Source organism: Hibiscus syriacus, unplaced genomic scaffold (genome assembly GCF_006381635.1).
Source record: "Hibiscus syriacus cultivar Baekdansim isolate YM2019G1 unplaced genomic scaffold, ASM638163v2 tig00109983_pilon, whole genome shotgun sequence".
Lineage (NCBI taxonomy): Eukaryota > Viridiplantae > Streptophyta > Magnoliopsida > Malvales > Malvaceae > Hibiscus > Hibiscus syriacus.
The window spans coordinates 1-22,958 of NW_024062549.1; the positions used below are offsets into that span (position 1 = coordinate 1).

At 36.5% G+C, this 22,958-nt stretch overlaps 1 protein-coding gene across 1 annotated transcript; it reads left to right on the forward strand.

Annotated features, from left to right (window-relative positions):
• Nucleotides 1-3,106: 3,106 nt before the first annotated feature.
• Nucleotides 3,107-22,157, forward strand: LOC120211743. The gene is made up of 7 exons (XM_039210225.1): nucleotides 3,107-3,206; nucleotides 3,699-3,900; nucleotides 20,873-20,906; nucleotides 21,011-21,071; nucleotides 21,301-21,495; nucleotides 21,648-21,698; nucleotides 21,784-22,157. The coding sequence occupies exons 1-7, from the start codon at nucleotides 3,107-3,109 to the stop codon at nucleotides 22,155-22,157; spliced, it is 1,017 nt and encodes a 338-aa protein (XP_039066156.1).
• The last annotated feature ends 801 nt before the right edge of the window (nucleotides 22,158-22,958 follow it).

Genomic DNA, 22,958 nt, shown 5'->3' on the forward strand with positions numbered 1-22,958 from the left:
AAAGAGTGTTAGTTACTGGAAAAAGCTGCAAACAGATAAAGCAGAAATAAGAGCTCTCGGAATCTGACAGTTCCATTTGTTGGTCCGTTGGACCATTTAAACAGATTGTGGCTGACATTCCAGGCACGACAGCCACATTTGGTAGGTTGTCCGTGTAATTAAGTACTTGTCTATTTACGACAGATATAAGACCCCCCCAAAAAAAAAACAGTGATCTCTTTTCTTTTTTGGTATTTGGGGCATTTATCAAACAGGAAGGAAGTGTGAGCTATGAGACCCCAAGGCCAACATAGGAATCCACAGGTTCGTCTTCGTTCTTTTCAAGCAGAACCGTCACCAGCTAATAAGCCGCCTTCTTCAAGAGATCGTTCAGCACCCGAGATTTTGCTGCTGAGAACGATCTAGGCCTGCCTGTTGCCGCTGTTTATTTCAATGCACGAAGAGAACTGCTGCAAGAAGACGCTAATTAAATCTTCAGGAATCAGCAGAAAATGCTCCATTCAATTGAAGAAGAAGAAGAAAAAAAACTGAGTTTTTTAATGCAAATTGTGTGGTTTGTTCTAAAAATAGGCTTGCAGTACCACTACTCTGAATAATGCAAACTTGTAATTACATATTGCATGGCATCTTCCAAGGCTAACTAATCTTTCTTTGTATGTTCAACAATTTTGATATTTCAAATCATACCTGATTAGTATCCTAGCTATCACTTTTATTTGTTGTCACTCAACTATTTTTAAAAAAAGTTATACCCAACGTTACATTTTGGTGATTCACCGTTAAAAAATTAATAGAAAATTGACGTGATATTTTTTTTTTTTTCAATGATTACATGGCATTACCTGACACATCAGCATTACTGTTAATTTTTTAACAGCGTGTGATCAAAATGAATCCAAAACTAAACGTTAGTATGATTTTGAAGAAGAAAAAAGAGTTTGGGTGACCAAACCGGAACAAAAGTGATAGTTGTGTAGTAAACGTTTATCTAAAAAAATGGGTAAACTACATATTTAGTCACCCAACTATTCCCATGATTCCATTTTGATCACCCACTATATTTTTCAAAATCATATCTAAAGTTACATTTTGGTCACCTGTAGGGACGGCAGAATTCTATGTTAGGTGGACGAACTTATAAAATTTTAAGGAGAGTTAACTTGTAATTTTTAAGGGGACGAAACATATTATCAATAGAAAATACACAGAGAAAAATCTAAAATACAAGAGAATTTGAAAATTTTAGGGGGAGATTGTCCCTGCCCCAACCCCTTGGTCCATCCCTGACGGTAATATTGATATATCACCATAAGTTAATGCCAGGTTATCATTAAAAAATTTAAAAAAGTATCATGTCAATAATTTCTATTTATTTTTTAATAATAGATGATTAAAAACAATCAAAAACGTAACTTTATATATTTAAAAAATAGCCGAGTGGCTAAAATAAAACCACGAATAATTGGATGACTAAAATACGTAATTTACCCCAAAATCTAGTGAGGTCCTCACCATGTGGAACTCCTTATATTGTTGACCCTTTGTATTTCACTTGAAGTTGGTTCAAGATTGAAACTTTTAAAGTAATTTAATTCTCTATCTTCTCTTTGAGTATTATTTATTTGAAGATTAAATGTCATTCACGAAATTATCTTTAAGAATGTTGCATCGTTTGACACTTAAGGTTATAATATGCTCCTTTTGTTCTTTTAATTTTTTTTATTAATCTAGGGTAAGTAGAATGTAATATATATTCAAAGATAATTTTCAACTTCTCAACATTGAACACTCACACTCCTGACATCTATGATGCTCGAACCCCTCAAGGAATAATAATCATTTTTTACCACGAAAGTCACTTAATTCGTGCACTTTTATATTTGAATATCTATTAGAACATTCCTTTTGTGCTTTAGAATATCTATTAACATGCACACTTTTATATTAGACTCTTAACTTTTTAGCACTATTATTCTTTGTGTTTGGGCATCCCATTGTTTTAAGATTACTTCCTTCATGTTACATCTCAAAAGAAATCTTAGGTTGGCATATCATTACGATAACGTCTCGATTTTTTTTAATATTATCTTCTGAAAAATCTGATAAAACTGAGAGATGAATGAACGATAATTATCTGAAAAGTGATAGTGATCGTGAAATTTAACATCAATTTTGAATTACGAGAACCAATAATAGTGACTATTTTGCAATTATGAGTTTTAAATATGTGCCTTATTGATTGTTTTTTTTTAATTTTTAAATTTGACTTGCTATTATATAAATTTTATTATTGATAAAAATATGAAAAAAAATATTTTAATTTTTTTAATTTATTTAATTGTCTAAATATTTAACATAATCATGGTCAAAGATTAAAATTTTTAACTTTTAATAAGTTAATGAGGGACATATTTAATGGGACAAAAGGAGTAATTTTTTGGATAAAGTATACAAATGGTTCATTGATTATGGACATTGTTTGTTGAGTCAGACTATTAAAAGTTACAAATGATCACTGATTCATATGTTCCAAACTTGTCATTTTCCGTTAAAAAATTGATGGTCGTCTGAACTGGACGTTAACATACTGATTGTGCATGATAAAATCGTATTTTATGATGCCTACTGACACCGTCATTGCTTTCAAACATCGACTCGATGATAATATTTCAAGTATTGGCTCGACAGAACGAAGAGTCTATAAAATACAGCTCAAACAATTCTAGGATCATATTTTATTATACCACAGTTTAACGTGCACTTAGATAACTGCTAATTTTTTAACGAAAAAAGATGAATTTGGAACATATAAATAGTCGAATGATCTTTATAACTTTTAATATTGACGTACTAAATAAAATAATATCTTATACTTAAAAATTATTTATAACTTTTAATAATAAATAAATTAAAATAATATTCTAATAATTAATGTACTTTATTTTTTTTCTAATTATGACGGTAGGCGTAGTAGTTAAACATTGGACACCAATTAATGGGTCCTAGGTTTCTTCTTGCATCTCATTGGTTTCTTAATTTCTTTGGTGTTCTCTTCGGACTTTCCTAATAATACATTCAATAGGTTTTGTTTGAAAAGTCCCCCAAAATGGCAGCGGCAGGAGGAGTTAATAGGAAAATATCAGCCGCTTCAGCTCGAGCTCGCACTAGAAGAGCCAAGCAAAACGCTTCTTTCAAGCTTCCTTCAGGTCCCTTCTCTTTTTTTTTTTGATCTAATTTGGGTTCTCTCATAATTGTAGGATCCAGCACTTTCTTTCATCTGGGTCACTTTACTTTGTAAGAAAGTTGAAATTTTGGATCTGGGATTTTCATTTCTTGCAGATTCTTAACATATTGACTCATATAAGATTTGTGAATTTTATGACTTCGTCTCTCTTTGTTCCTATTTTCAATTTTCACTGTTAAAGCCTTGATCTTGGACGTTGACTGGATGTAAAAACTGAGTTCATTTATTTTTGGATGGAGAGGAGCGAGTTTGAGTTAGAATTAGAATGATAATGAAACTCATGAGATGGGATTCCATTTAAGGTGGCTGTTAATGGAACGGATTCTTTCATGCATTGTCTTGTTTCACAGATTATTTCAAATTCATTTCTCCACTGTTATAACCCAAAACTGCAGGGATTTTCACAAAGATACTACTGGTCTTGTCTGCTGGAATTCTGGCATGGATTTATCAGGCTATTCACCGCCTCCCCCTAAGACATGCGGCTCTCCTGATGGTCCACCTGTTTCCGCGTCGAGAATAAAGCTGAAGGACGGAAGGCATTTGGCCTACAAAGAGCACGGCGTTCCACGAGATGCCGCAAAGTATATATTGTCTATGTCCATGGCTTTGATTCTTGTAGGCATGATGCTGTTGTTGCCAATACCTTGTCACCGGTACTTGGTTGTTCATTTTTCTATGTTGTGCTGCATACTCATGAGCTTTCAACTATAACATGTTTGAAGTAAGTGTCCTTGACTTGGTTCTTTGTTTCTACCAAGAAATTGTTGAATCTCTTGGGGTCTACATTGTTTCTTTCGACATGCCCGGTTATGGAGAGAGTGACCCAATCCAAACGAACCGTTCAGAGCTTGCTGATCAATTAGGATTAGATCCAAGTTTTATGTAATCGGATTTTCTATGGGGGGCTGTTGAAAAGTCAAGTGGCAAGTGGCCAACTTGGCCAAACTTTCGGTGAAATAAATTGGTAGCAAGTTGGTTGAAAGTTGGCAGCTGAAATGGTGAAAAATTGGTAAGGAAAAATTACCAAATTTAGTCCATATACTTTAGGGTATTTACAACATTAGCCCTTAAGCTTCAACTATAAATACTCTAACCCATTTAGCTTCAAAAACATCTTAAATCATTCTAGCTCTCTCTCAATACTAGAGAAATTAAAGAGTTTTTTTAGAGCGATTTTCAGGGTGTAATTGAGTTGTGAGTTGTGAGTTTTTTTTATAAACACCTGTAAATTTTCTCTTTAGTAAAATATCTGCAGCAGTCTAGAGACGTAGGCATAATTGGTCGAACTCCGTTATTAATTTCGGGTGTTATTATTCCGCTTTTATTTTACATTCTCATTAATCTGGTTATAGGAAATTACTCGTTTAATTTCGCAACAACTGGTATCAAGAGCTTTTGGTAGTGAATTTTGTCAGTTTTTTTTGTGATGTTACTATTTATGTGAATAATATTTCGTTAATAGTAAAATTTGGTCGGCGATACGAGTTTGTCGATGGAGGTATTCTAATACACGGTGGTTCGCAGGAATTGTTAGAAACGATCCAAAAGAAGCCAGATTCGAGTGGGAGCGATGGCTGCAGACGAAATGAATGAAAATTGAGAAGTTCGATGGTGCAGACTTTGGTCTGTTGGAAGATGCAGATTGAAGATTTTCTGTACCAGAAAAAACTATATCAACATTTCTCAGGAAAGCAACCAGAGGGCATGAATGATGAAGATTGGGATCTTCTCGACAGACATGCCCTCGGAGTTATTCGACTGATGTTATCCCGCAATGTTGCTTTCAACATAGCAAAGGAAAAGACCACGGCGGGTTTTTTTGGTGGCTCTCTCCAGTATGTATGAGAAGCTATCGACCTCAAACAAAGTTCACTTGATGAGGCGATTATTCAATTTGCGGATGGCGAAAGGGGCATCGGTGGCTCAACACCTAAATGAACTCAACACAATCACAACCCAGTTGAGTTCCGTGGAAATTGAAATTGATGATGAAGTTCGAGCTTTAATTCTCTTATAATCTCTACCAGACAGTTGGAATGCTACTGTTACAGTAGTAAGCAGTTCGTAGGGAAATAAAAAAAATTTGACGATGTTCGAGATCTGGTATCGAGTGAAGAAATTCGACGAAAAGATCGGGTGAAGCATCAAACTCCTCAGCCTTGCACACGGAGTCTAGAGAAGTTCAGAAAGAAAACTAAATCGTGGCAGATCAAAATTTAGAATGAGAAAATCAAGAACGGGAAAGAAAGATTTTAACTGTTATAATTGCGTATTAAAGGGTAAATTTAAAAGACATTGCCGAGCACCGAAGAAATATATCAGTCATAGAAATCTGCCAACGTGACAGAGGAAACAAGTGATATCATGATTCTAAGAGTCAACAGTCCGATTGAATCACGGATCTTGGATTCAGGGGCATCTTTCCACGCCACCTCATGCCAAGAATCATAGAGAACTATGTCAGTTGTGATTTTGGGAAGGTTAATCTGCTGATGATGAAACCTTGAAGATCGTCGGAAAAGGAGACCGATTAATGTTACCAAACCAGACCACTGGAAGCTAAAAGGAGTGAGACATATTCCTGACCTCAAAAAATTTAATTTTTTAGGACAGCTTGATGGAGAATGATATTGTACAACCTTTTCAGGCTGTGAATGAAATATTACCAAAGGAGCACTTGTCATTGCTCGTGATAAGAAGACTGATACTCTCTATATAACCTCAAACTTGGAGAATATCATTGCAGTAGCAGATGCTGATGGAAAATCAAACCTATGACACCAAAGGTTTGGCCATATGAGCGAGAAAGGGATGAAGACATTTTTGTCAAAAGGGAAACTACCGGATCTAAAGAGTATAGATGTCGGACTATGTGAGGATTGTATCTTTGTCAAACAAAAGAAAGTCAGTTTTGCAAAGATTGGTAAGACACCCAAGGCTAAAAAGTTAAAGTTGGTTCATACTGATGTATGGGGACCATCTTTAGTTTATCTCTTGCAGGCTCACTATATTATGTTACCTTCATCGATAATTCTACAAGGAAGTATGAGTTTATTTTCTGAAGAAAAATCAGAAGTCTTTGATACCTTCAAAAAATGGAAGGCAATGGTGAAAATGATAATGGGTTTGAAAGTCAAGCGGTTAAGGTCTGATAATGGAGGAGAATACAGAAATAGTAGATTCAGAGAATTTTGTGCAAACAATGGATCAAGATGGAGACAATAATTCCCATGACACCGCAGCAGAATGGCGTAGCAGAGCGCATGAATAGAACTCTGAATGAACGTGCCAGAAGCATGAGGATACATGCCGGCTTGCCCAAATTGATATGGGCTGAAGCTATCAACACTGTAACTTACCTGATCAACCATGGGCCATCAGTTCCCTTGGATGGTGGAATACCAGATGAAGTTTGGAGCAAAAAAGAAATAAACCTTTCACACTTAAGAGTGTTTGGTTGTATTTCTTATGTACACATAAATTCTGCTGAAAGAAGTAAACTTGATGCTAAGTCTAACAAATGTGTCTTTGTTGGTTATGGTGGTGATGAGTTTGGTTACCGTTTTTGGGACTATGAAATCGAAAGATCATTAGAAGCAGAGATGTCATTTTCAATGAGAATGTGATGTACAAAGACATGTTAACCATAAAATCAAGTAGCTCCAATAGCGAAGCTAAAATAAAGAATTTGTTGAGTTTGAGGAGATTTCTGGAAATGATGTTCAGATCAGTCCTGAAGCAGTTTAAGAAGAACCAGACACCAAAACTGAGACTTTCCTCCAGAATTCCTAAACCAACCCAACGTTATTCGCCTTCTTTGCACTACTTATTGCTGACCGACAATGGGTGAACCAGAGTGCTATGATAAAGCAATGCAGGTGGAGGATTCAGTCAAGTGAGAGTCTTCCATGAAAGATGATGGACTCGCTTATGTCAAATCAGACATGAGAATTAGTTGAATTACCACCAAGCAAAAAGCTCCTTAACAAGTGGTTTACAGGATCAAAGAAGAGCACGATGGGAGCAAACACTACAAAGCAAGATTGATTGTCAAAGGTTTTCACCAAAAAGAAAGTATTGACTATAATGAAATTTTCTCTCCAGTCGTGAAGTTATTTACAATCAGACTGGTGTTGAAAATTGTAGCTGCAAAGAATCTACATCTTGAGAAGTTAGATGTAAAGACATCTTTCCTTCATGGTGATTTGGAGGAAGAAATCTATATGAGGTAGCCAGAAGGCTTCATAGAGACAGCAAGAAAAACCTGGTATGTAGGTTGAAGAAAGCTTGTATGGTTTAAAACAAGCTCCTAGACAGTGGTACAAGAAGTTTGATAGCTTTATAGGTAGTAGTGGTTTTACCAATGCCAAGCAAATCATTGTTTACATCAAAAAGTCGACAACAACTTCATTATTTTATTGTTGTACGTTGACATGCTCGTTGCAGGCTCAGACATGCAAGAGATTATAAACTTGAAGCAAAAATTGTCGAAGCAGTTTTGCAATGAAAGATCTGGGCACTACAAAGCAGATTCTTGGGATGAGGATTAAGAGAGACATAAAGTCGAGGACTTTGATGTTATCACAGGCTGAGTACATCAACAAAGTACTCTTCAGATTCAACATGCAAGAGCTAAACCAGTAAGTACACCTTTAGGTGTTCATTTTCCAAAGAACAATCACCAAAGATGGAGGAAGAACGTGCACACATGGTAAAGGTGTCGTATGCCTCAGTAATTGGAAGTCTGATGTATGACATGGTTTGTACTAGACCAGATATTGCTCAAGCAATGGGAGCTATTAGCAAGTACATGAATAATCCGAGCAAGGTACACTGAAAGCAGTCAAATAGATCAGATATCTACGGGATACCACAAACAAAGCACTTTATTTCAAAGGTGGAGATACGATACTGACAGGCTATGTAGATGCTGACTTAGCTGGAAATGTTGATATCAGAAGAATCACTACAAGGTATGTCCATACTCTAGGAGGTACCGCAGTAAGTTGGGTTTCTCAACTATAGAAGATAGTTGCTCTCTCTACAATTGAAGCAGAATATGTCGCTGTTACGGAACCCATCAATGAGATGATTTGGCTCCAAAGTTTCTTGGAAGAGTTAAGTAAGAAACAAAAAACAATGTCTTGTATTGTGACTGTCAAAGTGTTATCCATCGAGCAAAGAATACGTATTTTCATTCCAGGACGAAGCACATACAATTGCGATATCATTTTATTCGTTGTCCTCTGGAAGATGAGATTTTGAAACATGAAAAGATTAGTGGAGCTTAAAATCCGACAGACATGTTAACAAAGACGGTGACTACGAACAAACTGAAGTTGTGTTCAACTTCAGTTGGCATGCTAGAGTAACAAGACCAGAAATGTTGCATTGATCGAGGTGTGAAGACAGATTAAAATCAGTCTTCAAGTGAGAGATTGTTGAAAAGTTAAGTGGCAAGTGGCCAACTAGGCCAAACTTTCGGTGAATAAGTTGGCAGCTGAAATGGTGGAAAATTGGCAAGGGAAAATTACCAAATTTAGTCTTGTACTTTAGGGTATTTGCAAGATTAGTCCTTAAGCTTCAACTATAAATACTCTAACTCATTTAGCTTCAAAACCATCCCAAATCATTCTAGCTCTCTCCCAAAACTAGAGAAATTAGAGAGTTTTCTTGAGAGCAATTTTCAGGGTGTAATTGGGTTGTGAGTTGTGAGTGTTTTTATAAACACTTAAATTTTCTCCCTTTAGTAAAGATCTGCAGCAGTCTAGAGACGTAAGCATAATTGGTCAAACTCCGTTATCAATTTCTGGTGTTATTATTCCGCTTTATTTTGTATTCTTATTAGGTTATAGGAAATAGCTCGTTTAATTTCTCCACAACGAACATTTATTTGTTTTAATAGGAAATTGTTGAATCTCTTGGGGTCTACATTGTTTCTTTCGATATGCTCGGTTATGGAGAGAGTGGCCGTAATCCAAAACGAACAATTCAGAGCTTGCTGATCAATTAGGATTAGGATCCAAGTTTTATGTAATCGGATTTTCTATGGGGAGGCAAGTTATTTGGAGCTGCCTCAAGTACATCATTCAAAGGTATTTCTATGGGAGGCAAGTTATTTGGAGCTTAAAGACTAATCTTGTAAATATCCTAAAGTATATAGACTAAATTTGGTAATTTTCCCTTACCAAATATCCATCATTTCAGCTGCCAACTTTCAACCAACTTGCTGCCAACTTATTTCACCGAAAGTTTGGCCAAGTTGGCCACTTGACTTTTCAACAATCGCACTTGAAGGCTAATTTTAATATGTCTTCACACCTCGATCAATGCAGCGGCATTTCTGGTCTTGTTACTCTAGCATGCCAACTGAAGCTGAACACAACTTCAGTTTGTCCGTAATCACGTCTTTGTTAACATGTCTGTCGGATTTTGAGCTTCACTAATCTTTTCAAGTTTCAAAATCCCATCTTCTAGAAGAGACCGAATAAAATGATAGCGCAATTGTATTTGTTTCGTCTTGGAATGAAAAGACGGATTCTTCGCTAGATGGATAACACTTTGACTGTCGCAATACAAGACATTGTTTTCTTGTTTCTTGTCTAACTCTTCCAAGAAACTTTGAAGCCAAATCATCTCATTGATGGCTTCCGTAACAGCAACATTCTGTCACACCCCAATTTAGGGGTCAAATTATAAGTTTTCGAAACTTATAGTCAGTTTTAGAAAGTGAGAAATTTAGGGACCAGTTGAATTTACCTATTTTTCTTATCTTTTGAAAAATAAATTTCCCTCCCATGTGCAATCAGTTTCCCAGATTCTTTTCTCCAAATTTCCTACCCCGTTAACCCAACTTTATAGCCATGATTCTCCACCGTTCGGCTACCGTTCGTCGATCCGAAACCACCAATAGACTCACCATCGAAGTGTGAACAAAACCCGACCTTTTATGTTGTGAATCGGCGTCGTTCGTTTGTAAAACTCAATCGGAAGCTTTGTCGGTTTTAACTCGATCGCCGTTGGTTTTTCGTTGATTCCGGTTGATTTGACCACCCGTTTTGACCTCCTGCACCATCGTGTTCCTTGCATCGTTCCGAGTCCACCAGCGTCCTTGTCTCCGTCGTCGCCGGCGCGTGAGGGGTAAGGAAACTAAAGTTTTCGACGTTTCGGAATCGAGCTCTCCGCCGTTCAAAATTGAACCGAGCTTGGTAAGTTCTCAAAATGCCTTAAAATAATTTTAGAAATTTTTGTGAAATTTTTCGGACATCGTACGACGCCGCACGCGCCACCCCTGAGAGTGGGCTTCGTCTGGCAGCTTGGGGAGTGTGTTGACCGGTTGGACTGATCTGAACCAGTTGAACCGGTCCAAGCCGAGCCGCTGACCGCGTTGATCGCTGACCGATGTTGATCGCCGTTGACCGGACCGTTGACTTTTTATGGGTATACCTATCTTGACATTTTTCGATGTTCTAAGTCCGTTTTGCTAAATTCAAACCTAGTAAGTTTTTCACTAATTTATCACCCGATTCGATCTGTTTTTCGGAATTAAGCTTTGATTTTGATGAAATTTCTGTTGATATGTATCTGAGGAATTATTGGATATTGAATTAAAGATCGAGGGCGTTCGAATGGAATTTATATGGTCGATTAGTATGGCACGAAATCGAGGTAATACATTACTACATCTTTATGTTTTATGTAACATGTTTATATTGATAAATGCATGAATAAGGAAATGTTTGGTATTATATGTTAGTTAATTCTCTACACTCGATCCAATGCGGTAAAAAGTCGGTAACTGAATAAAATTATGATGGCTTGTACAAGAAATCAGAAGTTTGATAAGGAATAATTTCAAGTTCAGAGATTATTCAGAAAGGCAATTAACCTTAGGATCTCTAAATTACATTTATCTTTGTTAAGAGTTTTAATACCGAAATTATATGGTTAAGAAATTATGAAATTACCATTGAGAGGAAAAAGTAGCATGAATTAACCTGAATGGAAAAATACTCAAGAAGTCATACCTAAATCGATGAATTACTAGTTTCATTGTTAAGTTTACACATTTATACAGAAAATTCCTGATAATCCGTAAATCTCCGAGTTATGAGTAAATACTTGAAGAATAATTTATCGAGGGTGCTCTTTAGTCAGAATTGTTTGGAAAGACTGTAATAGATGATAAATTTGACTTAAATAATAATATCGGACGAAAGGAAATAATTGAAATACCCTAGATCTGTAAAATGATCATATTACCCCTACAATAGAATAGCCCAAGAATATCACCAAGCCCATAAATGAATGGATATCCTCAAGCTTTGAAATGACTGGAATAACCTCGAGTACCAGAATGACCAAAATACCCTTATGAACTAGAATAAGTAAATGTCTTGGATTAATTAAGGAATCCAAATAAACATGTACTACCCTTAAAAGTTATGGAACACTACTTAAGTGAGTCGATCAACACTAATGATATATCCGTACCTGAATGGCATAGATATCATTTGAATGCGTGTTCGTCTTCTCAAGTTTGGATCAATGATAATTATGGAAGTACTCAGCTCAAATCACCCTAGTCATATCTGAAAAACACAAGTAACTCAGATGTAAAGGATTTGAATACCCTTCTGATTATATAGAGCTTCCGAAAAATACCTGAATAAGATATGATCCTAATAAATCACATTATGAATAACTGATGATTCTGTCAGTTAATGAACTCTTCCAATAGTGATTAAACTTCCGGCATTCTATCGGTATACCGAATATCCGTGTTTCTCTGCCCGAAAAGATTATCCAGTATCTCTGAATATATGTAAACACTAGTGTGTTCCCTAATCACATGAATGTTTTATCTTATTTCCTATTTGAATTCTATTCTGATTTCTTATCTGAATTCTGTTCTGATTTTTTATCTGGATTCTGTTATGATATTTGATCTAAATTCTTTTTGATTTCAGATATCTTCGTTACTAACGGAAAATGTTTTATTTGGGGTATTGTTAGAGGAAGTATTTCTACAGGTTCATCGACTTTGTGTTCAGGGTCTTACTGGTTGTGTGAGTTGGGTGTATGGTTCTGGGGAATCTACACAAATAGATTGTGAAAGGATGGGGTAGTGTTATGTTTTTAAAATATATTTTTAAAAAAATCCGTATCTTTTCACTAGTTTTACGAAAATATACTAGATAACCTATTGTGATCTCTTAAACCCAGTCATCCGAAATATTTCCCTTTGAACTAAGAGCTTATTGTCTGTTACCACCTGAGATATCAGTGGGACCTCAACTCAGTCTAAAAATTTGTAGATGTCTGAACCAATAAGGAAATATATGCTTATCTATTATCTGCACGTTCTTCAACATCATCTGGTAGTTCTGTATTAATGAGTTTTCCAAAGCTCACTCTGTTACTCACCATTACAGGTTAAAAGAATCGTACCAGTGCAACTATCGACATCAATATAGGAGTTCCTCCGGCGTTGCTTGTAAAGTGTGGTACATGTGATTATGGAGCATAGGTTGTATTTTGTTTTATATACGAGTCTGAAAATCTGTTTTATTTCTGAATACTGATAAAATTTATTTTGTATTCATAAATCATTTTATGAGTTTACATTTTTTTAATAAAGTTTTAAATTTTCTGAGATTTTTACAGTGGGTCGCTCTGGTGGCCCTAATGTGACACCTCAGATCGGATCGGGTTAACCATATCGGTTTGAGGGGTTACATTTAGTGGTATCAGAGCTTAGGTAGTTAAAATTTTCAAGATAGATCGGCCGCTCGAATGTCAAAAGATGTCTTATCAGTACATGCGTTTAGACTATAATCGTACCTATCTGAGCCGGAACTCTAAGGTCGAGTCCCTCTCTATAACGATATAATCTAAGTTTTCTATCCGTTAGGGCTCTACCTTTGCATAAAGGAATACCATGATCGTTTTTCTAAACTCTGTAAAGTACCTTACGAGTAATGTGAGAGTTACTCATTCGAGAAATTCTGACCCGACTTCATAAATAAAAATTTGGATATGTACTGCTCTACGAACCTATTCTCGTAGCCAATGGTGAATTGATTCCACAAGGATAAATTCGTTCTGATTTTTTTATTGGAATGAGGGAGAGTTCTGATGAGAAGGTATACTCAGCTGGCTAAGGATTAGAAAATGACCCGTACTTCTATAAAAACTACTTGAAGATATGAAAGAACTGATGGAAGTTCTATTTTTGCAACTCTGTGACATGAATGAATTTCAACGAAATTCTTTTAAGGAGGGGAGAATTGTCACACCCCAATTTAGGGCTCAAATTATAAGTTTCTGAAACTTATAGTCAATTTTAAAAAGTAAGGGCAATTCAGGGACCTGTCCTGAATTTACCCATTTTCCTTATATGTTGAAAACTAAATTCCCCACCCCGTGCAATCAGTTTTACCAGATTTCTTTTCTCCAAATTTCCTCCCCGTTAACCAACTTTGTAGCCCAATTCTCCATCGTTCGACCATCGTTCGTCGATCTAAAACCACCAATAGACTCACCATCGAACTGTGTACAAAACTCAACCTTTATTCCATTGTGAATCGTTCGTTGTAAAACTCAACCGAAGGCTTCATCGATTTTAACTCGATCGTTGTTGGTTTTCCGTCTATTTGATCGATTTGGCCACCCGTTTTTCGACACCTCCTGCACCATCGTGTTCCTTGCATCGTTCCGAGTTCACCGGTGTCCTTCTTGTCTCTGTCGTTGCCGGAGCATGAGGATGTGAGGAAGCTAAAGTTTTTGACGTTTCAGAATCGAGGTCTTCATCTTTCAAAATTATGAACCGAGCTTGGTAAGTGTCTCAAAAATACCTTAAAATAATTTTAGAATTTTTTGTGGAATTTTCCAGACACTGTACGACGTCGCACGTGCCCCAATGCACTCCTGAGAGTGGGCTTCGTCTAGTAGCTTGGGGAGTGTGTTGACTGGTTGAACCGGTCTTAACTGGTATAAATTGATTGAACCGTTTGGACCGGTCTGAGCCGAGCCGCTGAGCCGAGTCGAGCCACCAAGCCTAGCCGAGCCGTTGACCACTGACCGATGTTGATTGCCGTTGACCGCCGTTGACCGACCGTTGACTTTTTTTGGGTATACCTATTTTGACATTTTTTGATGTCCTGGGTCCGTTTTTTAGGTATGTTTTGCTAAATTCAAACCCGATAAGCTATTTTTCACTGATTTATCACCTGATTCAATCTGTTTTTCAGAATTATGCTCCGTTTTTTATGAAATTTCTGTTGATATGTATCTGAGGAATTATTGGATATTGAATTAAAGATCGAGGGCATTCGAATGAATTTATATGGTTGTTAAGTATGGCACGAAAATCAAGGTAATACATTACTATCTCTTTATGGTTTATGGAACATGTTGATATTGATAAATGCATGAATAAGGAAATGTTTGTTTTATCTGAGTAGTTAATTAATTCTTACACTCGATCCGAATGCGGTAAAAGTTAGTAACTGAATAAAATTTTGATGGATTGTACAAGAAATTAGAAGTTTGATAAGGAATAATTTCAAGTTCAGAGATTATTCAGAAAGGCAATTAACCTGAGGATCTCTAAATTACTTTTATCTTTGTTAAGAGTTTTAATATCGAAATTATATGGTTAAGAAATTATGAAATTACCCTTGAGAGGAAAAAGTAGTCCGAATTGACCCTGAATAGAAAGTACTCAAGAAGTCATGCCTAAATCGATGAATTACTAGTTTTATCGTTAAGTTCACATGTTTATACAGAAAATTCCTGATAATCCGTAAATCTCCGAGTTATGAGTAAGTACCTGAAGAATAATTTATCGATGGTGCTCTTTTTTCAAAATTGTTTGAAAAAGACTGCAATAGATGATAAGTTTGAATTAAATAAGATCGGACGGAAGGAAATGATTGAAATACCCTAGATCTGTAAATGACCAAATTACCCCTGGAATAGAAATGACCCAAGAATATCACCAAGCCCAGAAATGAATAGATATCCTCAAGCTTTGAAATGACTAAAATAACATTGAGTACCAAAATGACCAAAATACCCTTATAGACTAGACTAAGTAAATGTCTTGGATTAATTAATGAATCCAAATAAACATGGGTGTTGTACTACTCTTAAAAGTTATGGAACACAACTTAAGTGAGTCGATCAACACTAATGATATATTCACACCTGAATGGCGTAGATATCATTTGAATGCGTGTTCGTCTTCTCATTTTGGATCAATGATAATTATGGAAGTACTCCACTCAAATCACCCTGGTCATATCTGAAAACACAAGTAACTCAGATGTAAAGGTTTCTGAATACCCTTCTGATTATGTAGAGCTTCTGAAAATGCCCGAATAAGATATGATCCTAATAAATCACATTCTGAATAACTGATGATTCTTTCAGTTAATGAACTCTTCCAATAGTGATTTTAACTTCCGGCATTCTATCGGTATACCGAAGATCCGTGTTTCTCTGCCCGATAAGATTATCCAATATCTCTGAATAATATATGTAAACACTAATGTGTTCGCTAATCACATGAATATTTTATCTAATTTTCGATTTGAATTATGTTCTAATTTCTTATCTGAATTTTGTTCTGATTTCTGATCTAGATTCTGTTATGATATCTAATCTGAATTCTATTTGATTTCTGATATCTCGTTTACTGACGAAAAAATGTTTTATTTGGGGGTTTGTTAGAGGAAGTATTTTGTAGGTTCCTCGCTTTGTGCTCAGGGCCTTACTGGTTGTGTGGGTTAGGTGTATGGTTCTAGGGAACTTACACAAACATATTGTGAAAGGATGGGGGTAGTGTTAAGTTTTTAAAAATATATTTTTTTTACAAATCAATATCTTTTCACTGGTTTTATGGGAACACACTAGATAACCTATTTTGATCTCCTAAACCCAGTCATCCAAATATTTCCCTATGAACTGAAAGCTTACTGTCTGTTACCACCTGAGATATCAGTGGGACCTCAACTCAATCTAAAATCTGTAGATGTATGAACCAATAAGGAAATATGCTTATCTATTATCTACACGTTCTTCAATATCATCTGATAGTTCTATATTATTGAGCTTTCCAAAGCTCACTCTGTTACTCACCATTACAGGTTAAAAGAATCGTACCAGTGCAACTATCGACATTAGTATAGGACTTCCTCCAACGTTGTTTGTAAAGTATGGTACATGTGATTAGGGGGCATGTAGGTTGTATTTTGTTTTATATACGAGTCTGAAAATCTGTTTTATTTCTGAATACTGATAAATTTTATTTTGTATTCATAAATCATTTTATGACTTTACATGTTTAATAAAAGTTTTTAATTTTCCGAGATTTTTACAGTAGGTCGCTACGGTGGCCTTAATGTGACACCTCAGATCGGATCGGGTTAACCATATCGATCTGAGGGGTTACATATTTTGTTTCAGTTGTGGAGAGCAATTATCTTCTGTAGTTGAGAAACCCAACTCACTGCGGTACCTCCTAGAGTAGACATACCCTGTAGTACTTCTTTTGATGTCAGCATTTTCGGCTAAGTCAGCATCTACGTAGCCTGTCAGTATCGTATCTCCACCTTTGAAACAAAGTGCTTTGTTTGTGGTACCCCATATATCTGAGGATACATTTGACTGTTTCCCAGTGTACATTGCCCGGATTATTCATGTACCTGCTAACAGCTCCCACTGCTTGAGCAATATCTGGTCTAGTATAAATCATGGCATACATCAGACTTCCAATTGCTGAGGCATACGACACCTTTACCATGCGTGCACGTTCTTTCTCGTCTTTGGTGATTTTTCTTTGGAGAGTCTAAATGAACACCTAAAGGTGTACTTATGGTTTAGCATCTTGCATTTTGAATCTGGAGTACTTTATGATGTAATCAGCCTGTAATAACATCAAATCTCCGAATTTGTGTCTCTCTTAATCCTCATCCCAAGAATCTGCTTTGTAGTGCCCAGATCTTTCATTGCAAATTGCTTCGACAATTTCTGCTTCAAGTTTATAATCTCTTGCATGTCTGAACCTGCAACAAGCATGTCATCAATGTACAACAATAAAATAATGAAGCTGTTGTAGAACTTCTTGATGTAGAAACAATGATCTGCTTGGCATATGGTAAAACAACTGCTACCCATGAAGTTATCAAACTTCTTGTACTACTGTCTAGGAGCTTGTTTTAAACTATACAAACTCTTCTTCAACCTGCATACCAAGTTTTTCTTATCTGCCTCTATGAAGCCTTCTGGTTGCCTCATATAGATTTCTTCCTCCAAATCACCATGAAGGAAAATTGTCTTTACATCTAACTGATCAGATGTAGATTCTCTGCAGCTACAATTTTTAACATCAGTCTGATTGTAGACAACTTCACGACTGGAGAGAAATTTCACTGTAATCAATACCTTTTTTTGTTGAAAACCTTTGACAACCAATCTTGTTTTGCAGAGTTTTCTCCCATTGTGCTCTTCTTTGATCCTGTAAACTCACTTTTTATGGCGCTTTCTGCCTAGTGGTAATTCAGCTAATTCCCATGTCTGATTTGACATAAGCGAGTCCATCTCATCTTTCATGGAAGACTCTCACTTGACTGAATCCTCCACCTGCATTGCTTCATCATAGCACTTTGGTTCACCATTATCAGTCAGCAACAAGTAGTACAAAGAAGGCGAATATGCTAGGTTGGTTTAGGAATTCTGGAGGAACGCCTCAGTTTTGGTGTGCCTGGTTCTTCTTGAACTGGTTCAGGAATGATCTGAACATCATTTCCAGAAATCTCCTCAAACTCAGTAAATTCCTTTGTTTCAACTTCGGTATTGGAGCTACTTGATTCTATGGTTGACATGTCTTTGTACATCACATTTTAAATGAGAATGACATCTCTCCTTCTGATGATCTTTCGATTTTCATAGTCCCAAAAACGGTAACCAAACTCATCACCACCATAACCAACAAAGACACATTTGTTGGACTTAGCATCAAATTTACTTTTTTCAGCAGAATTTATGTGTACATAAGAAATATAACCAAACACTCTTAAGTGTGACAGGTTTATTTCTTTTATCCTCCAAACTTCCTCTGATATTCTACCATCCAAGGGAACTGAGGGCCCACAGTTGATCAGGTAAGTTGCAGTGTTGATAGCTTCAGCCCATAGTAATTTGGGCAAGCTGACATGTATCTTCATTCTTCTGACACGTTCATTCAGAGTTCTGTTCATGCGCTCTACTACGCCATTCTGCTGCGGTGTCATGGGAACTATTGTCTCTATCTTGATCTCATTGTTTGCGTGAAATTCTCTGAATCTACTATTTCTATACTCTCCACCATTATCAGACCTCAACCGCTTGACTTTCAAACCAATCTCATTTTCCACCATGACCTTCTATTTTCTGAAGGTATCAAAGACTTCTGATTTTTTTCTTCAGAAAATAAACCCACACCTTCCTTGTAGAATCATCGATGAAGGTGACATATTATAGTGAGTCTGCAAGAGATGGAACTGGAGATGGTCCTCATACATCAGTATGAACCAACTCTAACTTTTCGACCTTGGGTGTCTTGTCAATCTGTACAAAACTGACTTTTTTTGTTTGCCAAAGATACAATCCTCACATAGTCTGACATCTATACTCTTTAGATCCGCCAGCTTCCCTTTTGACAAAAGTGTCTTCATCCCTTTCTCGCTCATATGGCCAAGCCTTTGGTGTTATAGGTTTGATTTTCCATCAGCAACCGCTAATGTAATGGTATTCTCCAAGTTTGAGGTTACATAGAGAGTACCAGTCTTCTTACCACGAGCAATGACAAGTGCTCATTTGGTAATCTTCCATTCACAACCTGAAAAGGTTGTACAATACCCTTCTCCATCAAGCTGTCCTACAGAAATCAAATTTCTTTTGAGGCCATGAATATGTCTAACTCTTTTCAGATTCCAGGTGGTCTGGTTTGGAAACTTTAATCGGATGTCTCCTTTTCTGACGATCTTCAAGGTTTCATCATCAAATAAATGAGTTTCCCAAAATCATCACTGACATAGTTCTTCATGATTTCGTGGCATGGGGTTGCGTGGAAAGATGCCTCTGAATCCAAGATCCATGATTCAATCGGACTGTTGACGCTTAGAATCATGGCATCACTTATTTCCTCTGTCATGTTGGCAGATTCCTGTACGTCAATATCTTTCTTCGGTGCTCGATAATCTCTTTTAAAGTGACCCTTCTTGCCGCAATTATAATAGTTAAAATCTTTCTTTATCATTCTGATTTTACCCTTCTAGATTTTGATCTGCCACGATTTGGATTTCTTTCTGAAGTTCTCCCTCTAGACTCCGCGTGCAAGGCTGAGGAGCATGATGCTTCACCCGATTCTCTCCGTCGAATTTCTTCACTCAATACCAGATCCTGAACATCGTCAAATTTCAATTTATTATTTCCCCGATGAGCTGTTGACTGCTAACAGTAGCATTACAACTGTCTGGTAGAGATGATAAGAGAATTAAAGCTCGAACTTCATTATCGAAATCAATTTCCACGGAACTCAACTGGGTTGTGATTGTGTTGAGTTCATTTAAGTGTTGAGCCACTGATGCCCTTTTCGCCATCCGTAAATTGAATAATCATCTCATCAAGTGAACTTTGTTTGAGGTCGATGGCTTCATACATACTGGAGAGAGCCGCCATAAGACTCGCCGTGATCTTTTCCTTTACTATGTTAAAAGTAACATTGTGGGATAACGTCAGTCGGATAACTCTGAGGGCTTGTCTGTCGAGAATAGCCTAGTCTTCATCCTTCATGCCTTCTGGTTGCTTTCATGAGAGAGGTTGATATAGTTTTTTTGGTACAGAAAATCTTCAATCTGCATCTTCCAAAAGCCAAAGTCCGCACTATCAAACTTCTTAATTTTTACCTTTTCTTCGTCTGCAACCATCGCTTCCACTCGAATCTGGCTTCTTTTGGATCGTTTCTGACAATTCATGCGAACCACCGTGTATTAGAACACCTCCGTCGACAAACTCGTATCGCCGACCAAATTTTATTATTCACGAAATTTACTATTCACATGAACAGTAACATCACAGAAAAATGGACAAAATTCACCACCAAAAGCTCTGATACCAGTTGTTGGAAAATTAAATGAGTAATTTCCTTATAACCAGATTAATGAGAATACAAAATAAAAGCGGAATAATAACACCCAAAATTAATAACGGAGTTCGGCCAATTATATACGTCACCAGACTGCTGCAGATATTTACTAAAGGGATAAAATTTACAGGTGTTTATAAAAAACACTCATAACTCACAACCCAATTTCACCCTGAAAATTGCTCTCAAGAAAAAAATTCTCTAATTTCTTTAGTATTGGGAGAGAGCTAGAATGATTTTGGGATGATTTTGAAGCTAAATGGGTTAGTGTATTTATAGTTGAAGCTTAAAGACTAATCTTGTAAATACTCTAAAGTACAAGAATTAAATTTGGTAATTTTTCCTTGCCAATTTTCCACCATTTCAGCTGCCAACTTTCAAGCAGAAATTGCCACAAAGTATATAATCTATGTCCATGGCTTTGATTTTTGTAGGCATGATGCTGTTGTTGCCAATACCTTGTCACCGGTACTTGGTTGTTCATTTTTCTATGTTGTGCTGGATACTCATGAGCTTTCAACTATAACATGTTGAAGTAAGTGTCCTTGGACTTGGTTCTTTGTTTCTACCAGGAAATTGTTGAATCTCTTGGGGTCTTTATTGTTTCTTTCGACATGCCCGGTTATGGAGAGAGTGACCCTAATCCCAAATGAACAGTTCGGAGCTTGCTGATCAATTAGGATTAGGATCCAAGTGTTATGTAATCGGATTTTCTATGGGGGCAAGTTATTTGTGCTGCCTCAAGTACATCCCTCAAAGGTATTGTTTTTTTCTAAAGTCTAAACTACTCGAATGCAAGAGAAAGAAATGTACAGCTGTTGGCATACTGCCTCGCTTCGTTTCTTATTTTTTTAACGAGAAGGATATTTGAAACTCCAATACGTTAGCTGGGCAGCATTGTTAGCTCCAGTTATTAACTACTGGTGGCCTGGCTTTCCTTCAAACTTATCTACGGAAGCATATTACCAACAGTTGCCCAACGACCAGTGGGCACTTCGAGTGTCTCATTATGCTCCCTGGCTTACTTACTGGTGGAACACTCAAAAATGGTTCCCAGGTTCTAGTGCTATCACTCACAGTGCTGATATTTTCTAGTGAGGACAAAAACTCTTGCCTGAGATAATCTCTGCAGCTTCGAACCACATGGTATGTGCTTGTTTCTGCCTCGAAGTTGCTTGCACTTTATTTTCTTCTCTATAATCTTCGCAGTTGGTTATCGTTCGCTTCACATTTTGTTGGCTTTTGATTGGTATTTGAGATGTGATTAGTTGTGTTTGTGGATTGTGGTGGTTCAGTAATTGGAATCTGTTGGCATTATCATCATACTTTGTCTTGTCGTCCTCAGGCACTAATAGACAGCAAGGCGAATACGAGTCTGTGCATCGGGACCTGATAATTGGATTTGGAACATGGGAATTCTCTCCCATGGATCTGGAAAATCCATTTCCGAATAACGAGGGCTCGGTGCACCTGTGGCATGGAGATGAGGATCTGCTTGTGCTGGTTAGTCTGCAGCGCTACATTGCTCAACAACTACCATGGATTCAATACCATGAACTACGCGGTGCGGGACATATAATTCCGCATGCTCCCTGGATGTCGGATAACATAGTTAAGGCACTTTTGGTCGGAGAGAATAGGCTACATTTATGTGGATTTGCCTGTACCCCTTTAATGGTTATAACCAACATTGATACTGCAAACTTCTCTATGGATTGAATCACAAAGGGGTTTCCCCCCCTTTACCTCACAAGTTACTAAGCTGTTCTTGAAATCATTCAAATTATTATCTTAAAGATATTTATTAATAGGAATGTAAAAAACTGACCCAACCTGCAAAACTAACTGAAACCGACTTGAGTTAAAATTGTTTGAGACCCGAGATGGTGATGATCCGAAATCGATTCGAGTCCGAATTGGTGTTGACCTGAACCCGAGTTAGACCTGAAAATTTACGACCTGCACCCGATCTGCACCCGACCTGAGAACGACCCTAACTCGAATTCGACCTGATAATGTGACAACCGAACCCGACTACATCTGACCTGATATGAACCCGAACCCGAGATAACCTAACAAATAACTGATATTACTCGATATGTTATCAACCTGACCTGTTATAAACCCGATCTGTTACTGACTCAACCTGTAAATGATTCGACGTTATTAAACTGAATTGATATTTATCTGACTTGATATTTACCTGAATTGTAAGTTATAATGATAAAGTTAAAAAATTATAATTATCTAATATTACAATATGACATAATATTTCTTCACAATTTACAATGCAAGATTAACTATGATAATTGAATTAATGTATTTACTTTTTATACTTATAAATTGTAACCTATAAATATATTCAAAAAATTATTAAATTAATGAGTTGATATTAATAATAAATATAAAATAAATTAGTAATTATCATCATTACATTACAAAATTTACTTCAAATTACTAATTTGACTTTATATATTTATTATGATAATAATATTAAAAATTAAATTATGGATATTAAAT

Excerpts from the sequence above, each read along its gene's own strand:
- LOC120211743 (XM_039210225.1), top strand. The coding sequence starts at position 3,107 with ATGGCAGCGGCAGGAGGAGTTAATAGGAAAATATCAGCCGCTTCAGCT. Across the intron at positions 3,207-3,698 it reads TTCTTTCAAGCTTCCTTCAG|GCTATTCACCGCCTCCCCCT; the intron begins GTCCCTTCTCTT and ends TGGATTTATCAG. Across the intron at positions 21,072-21,300 it reads CATGCCCGGTTATGGAGAGA|GATATTTGAAACTCCAATAC; the intron begins GTGACCCTAATC and ends TTTAACGAGAAG.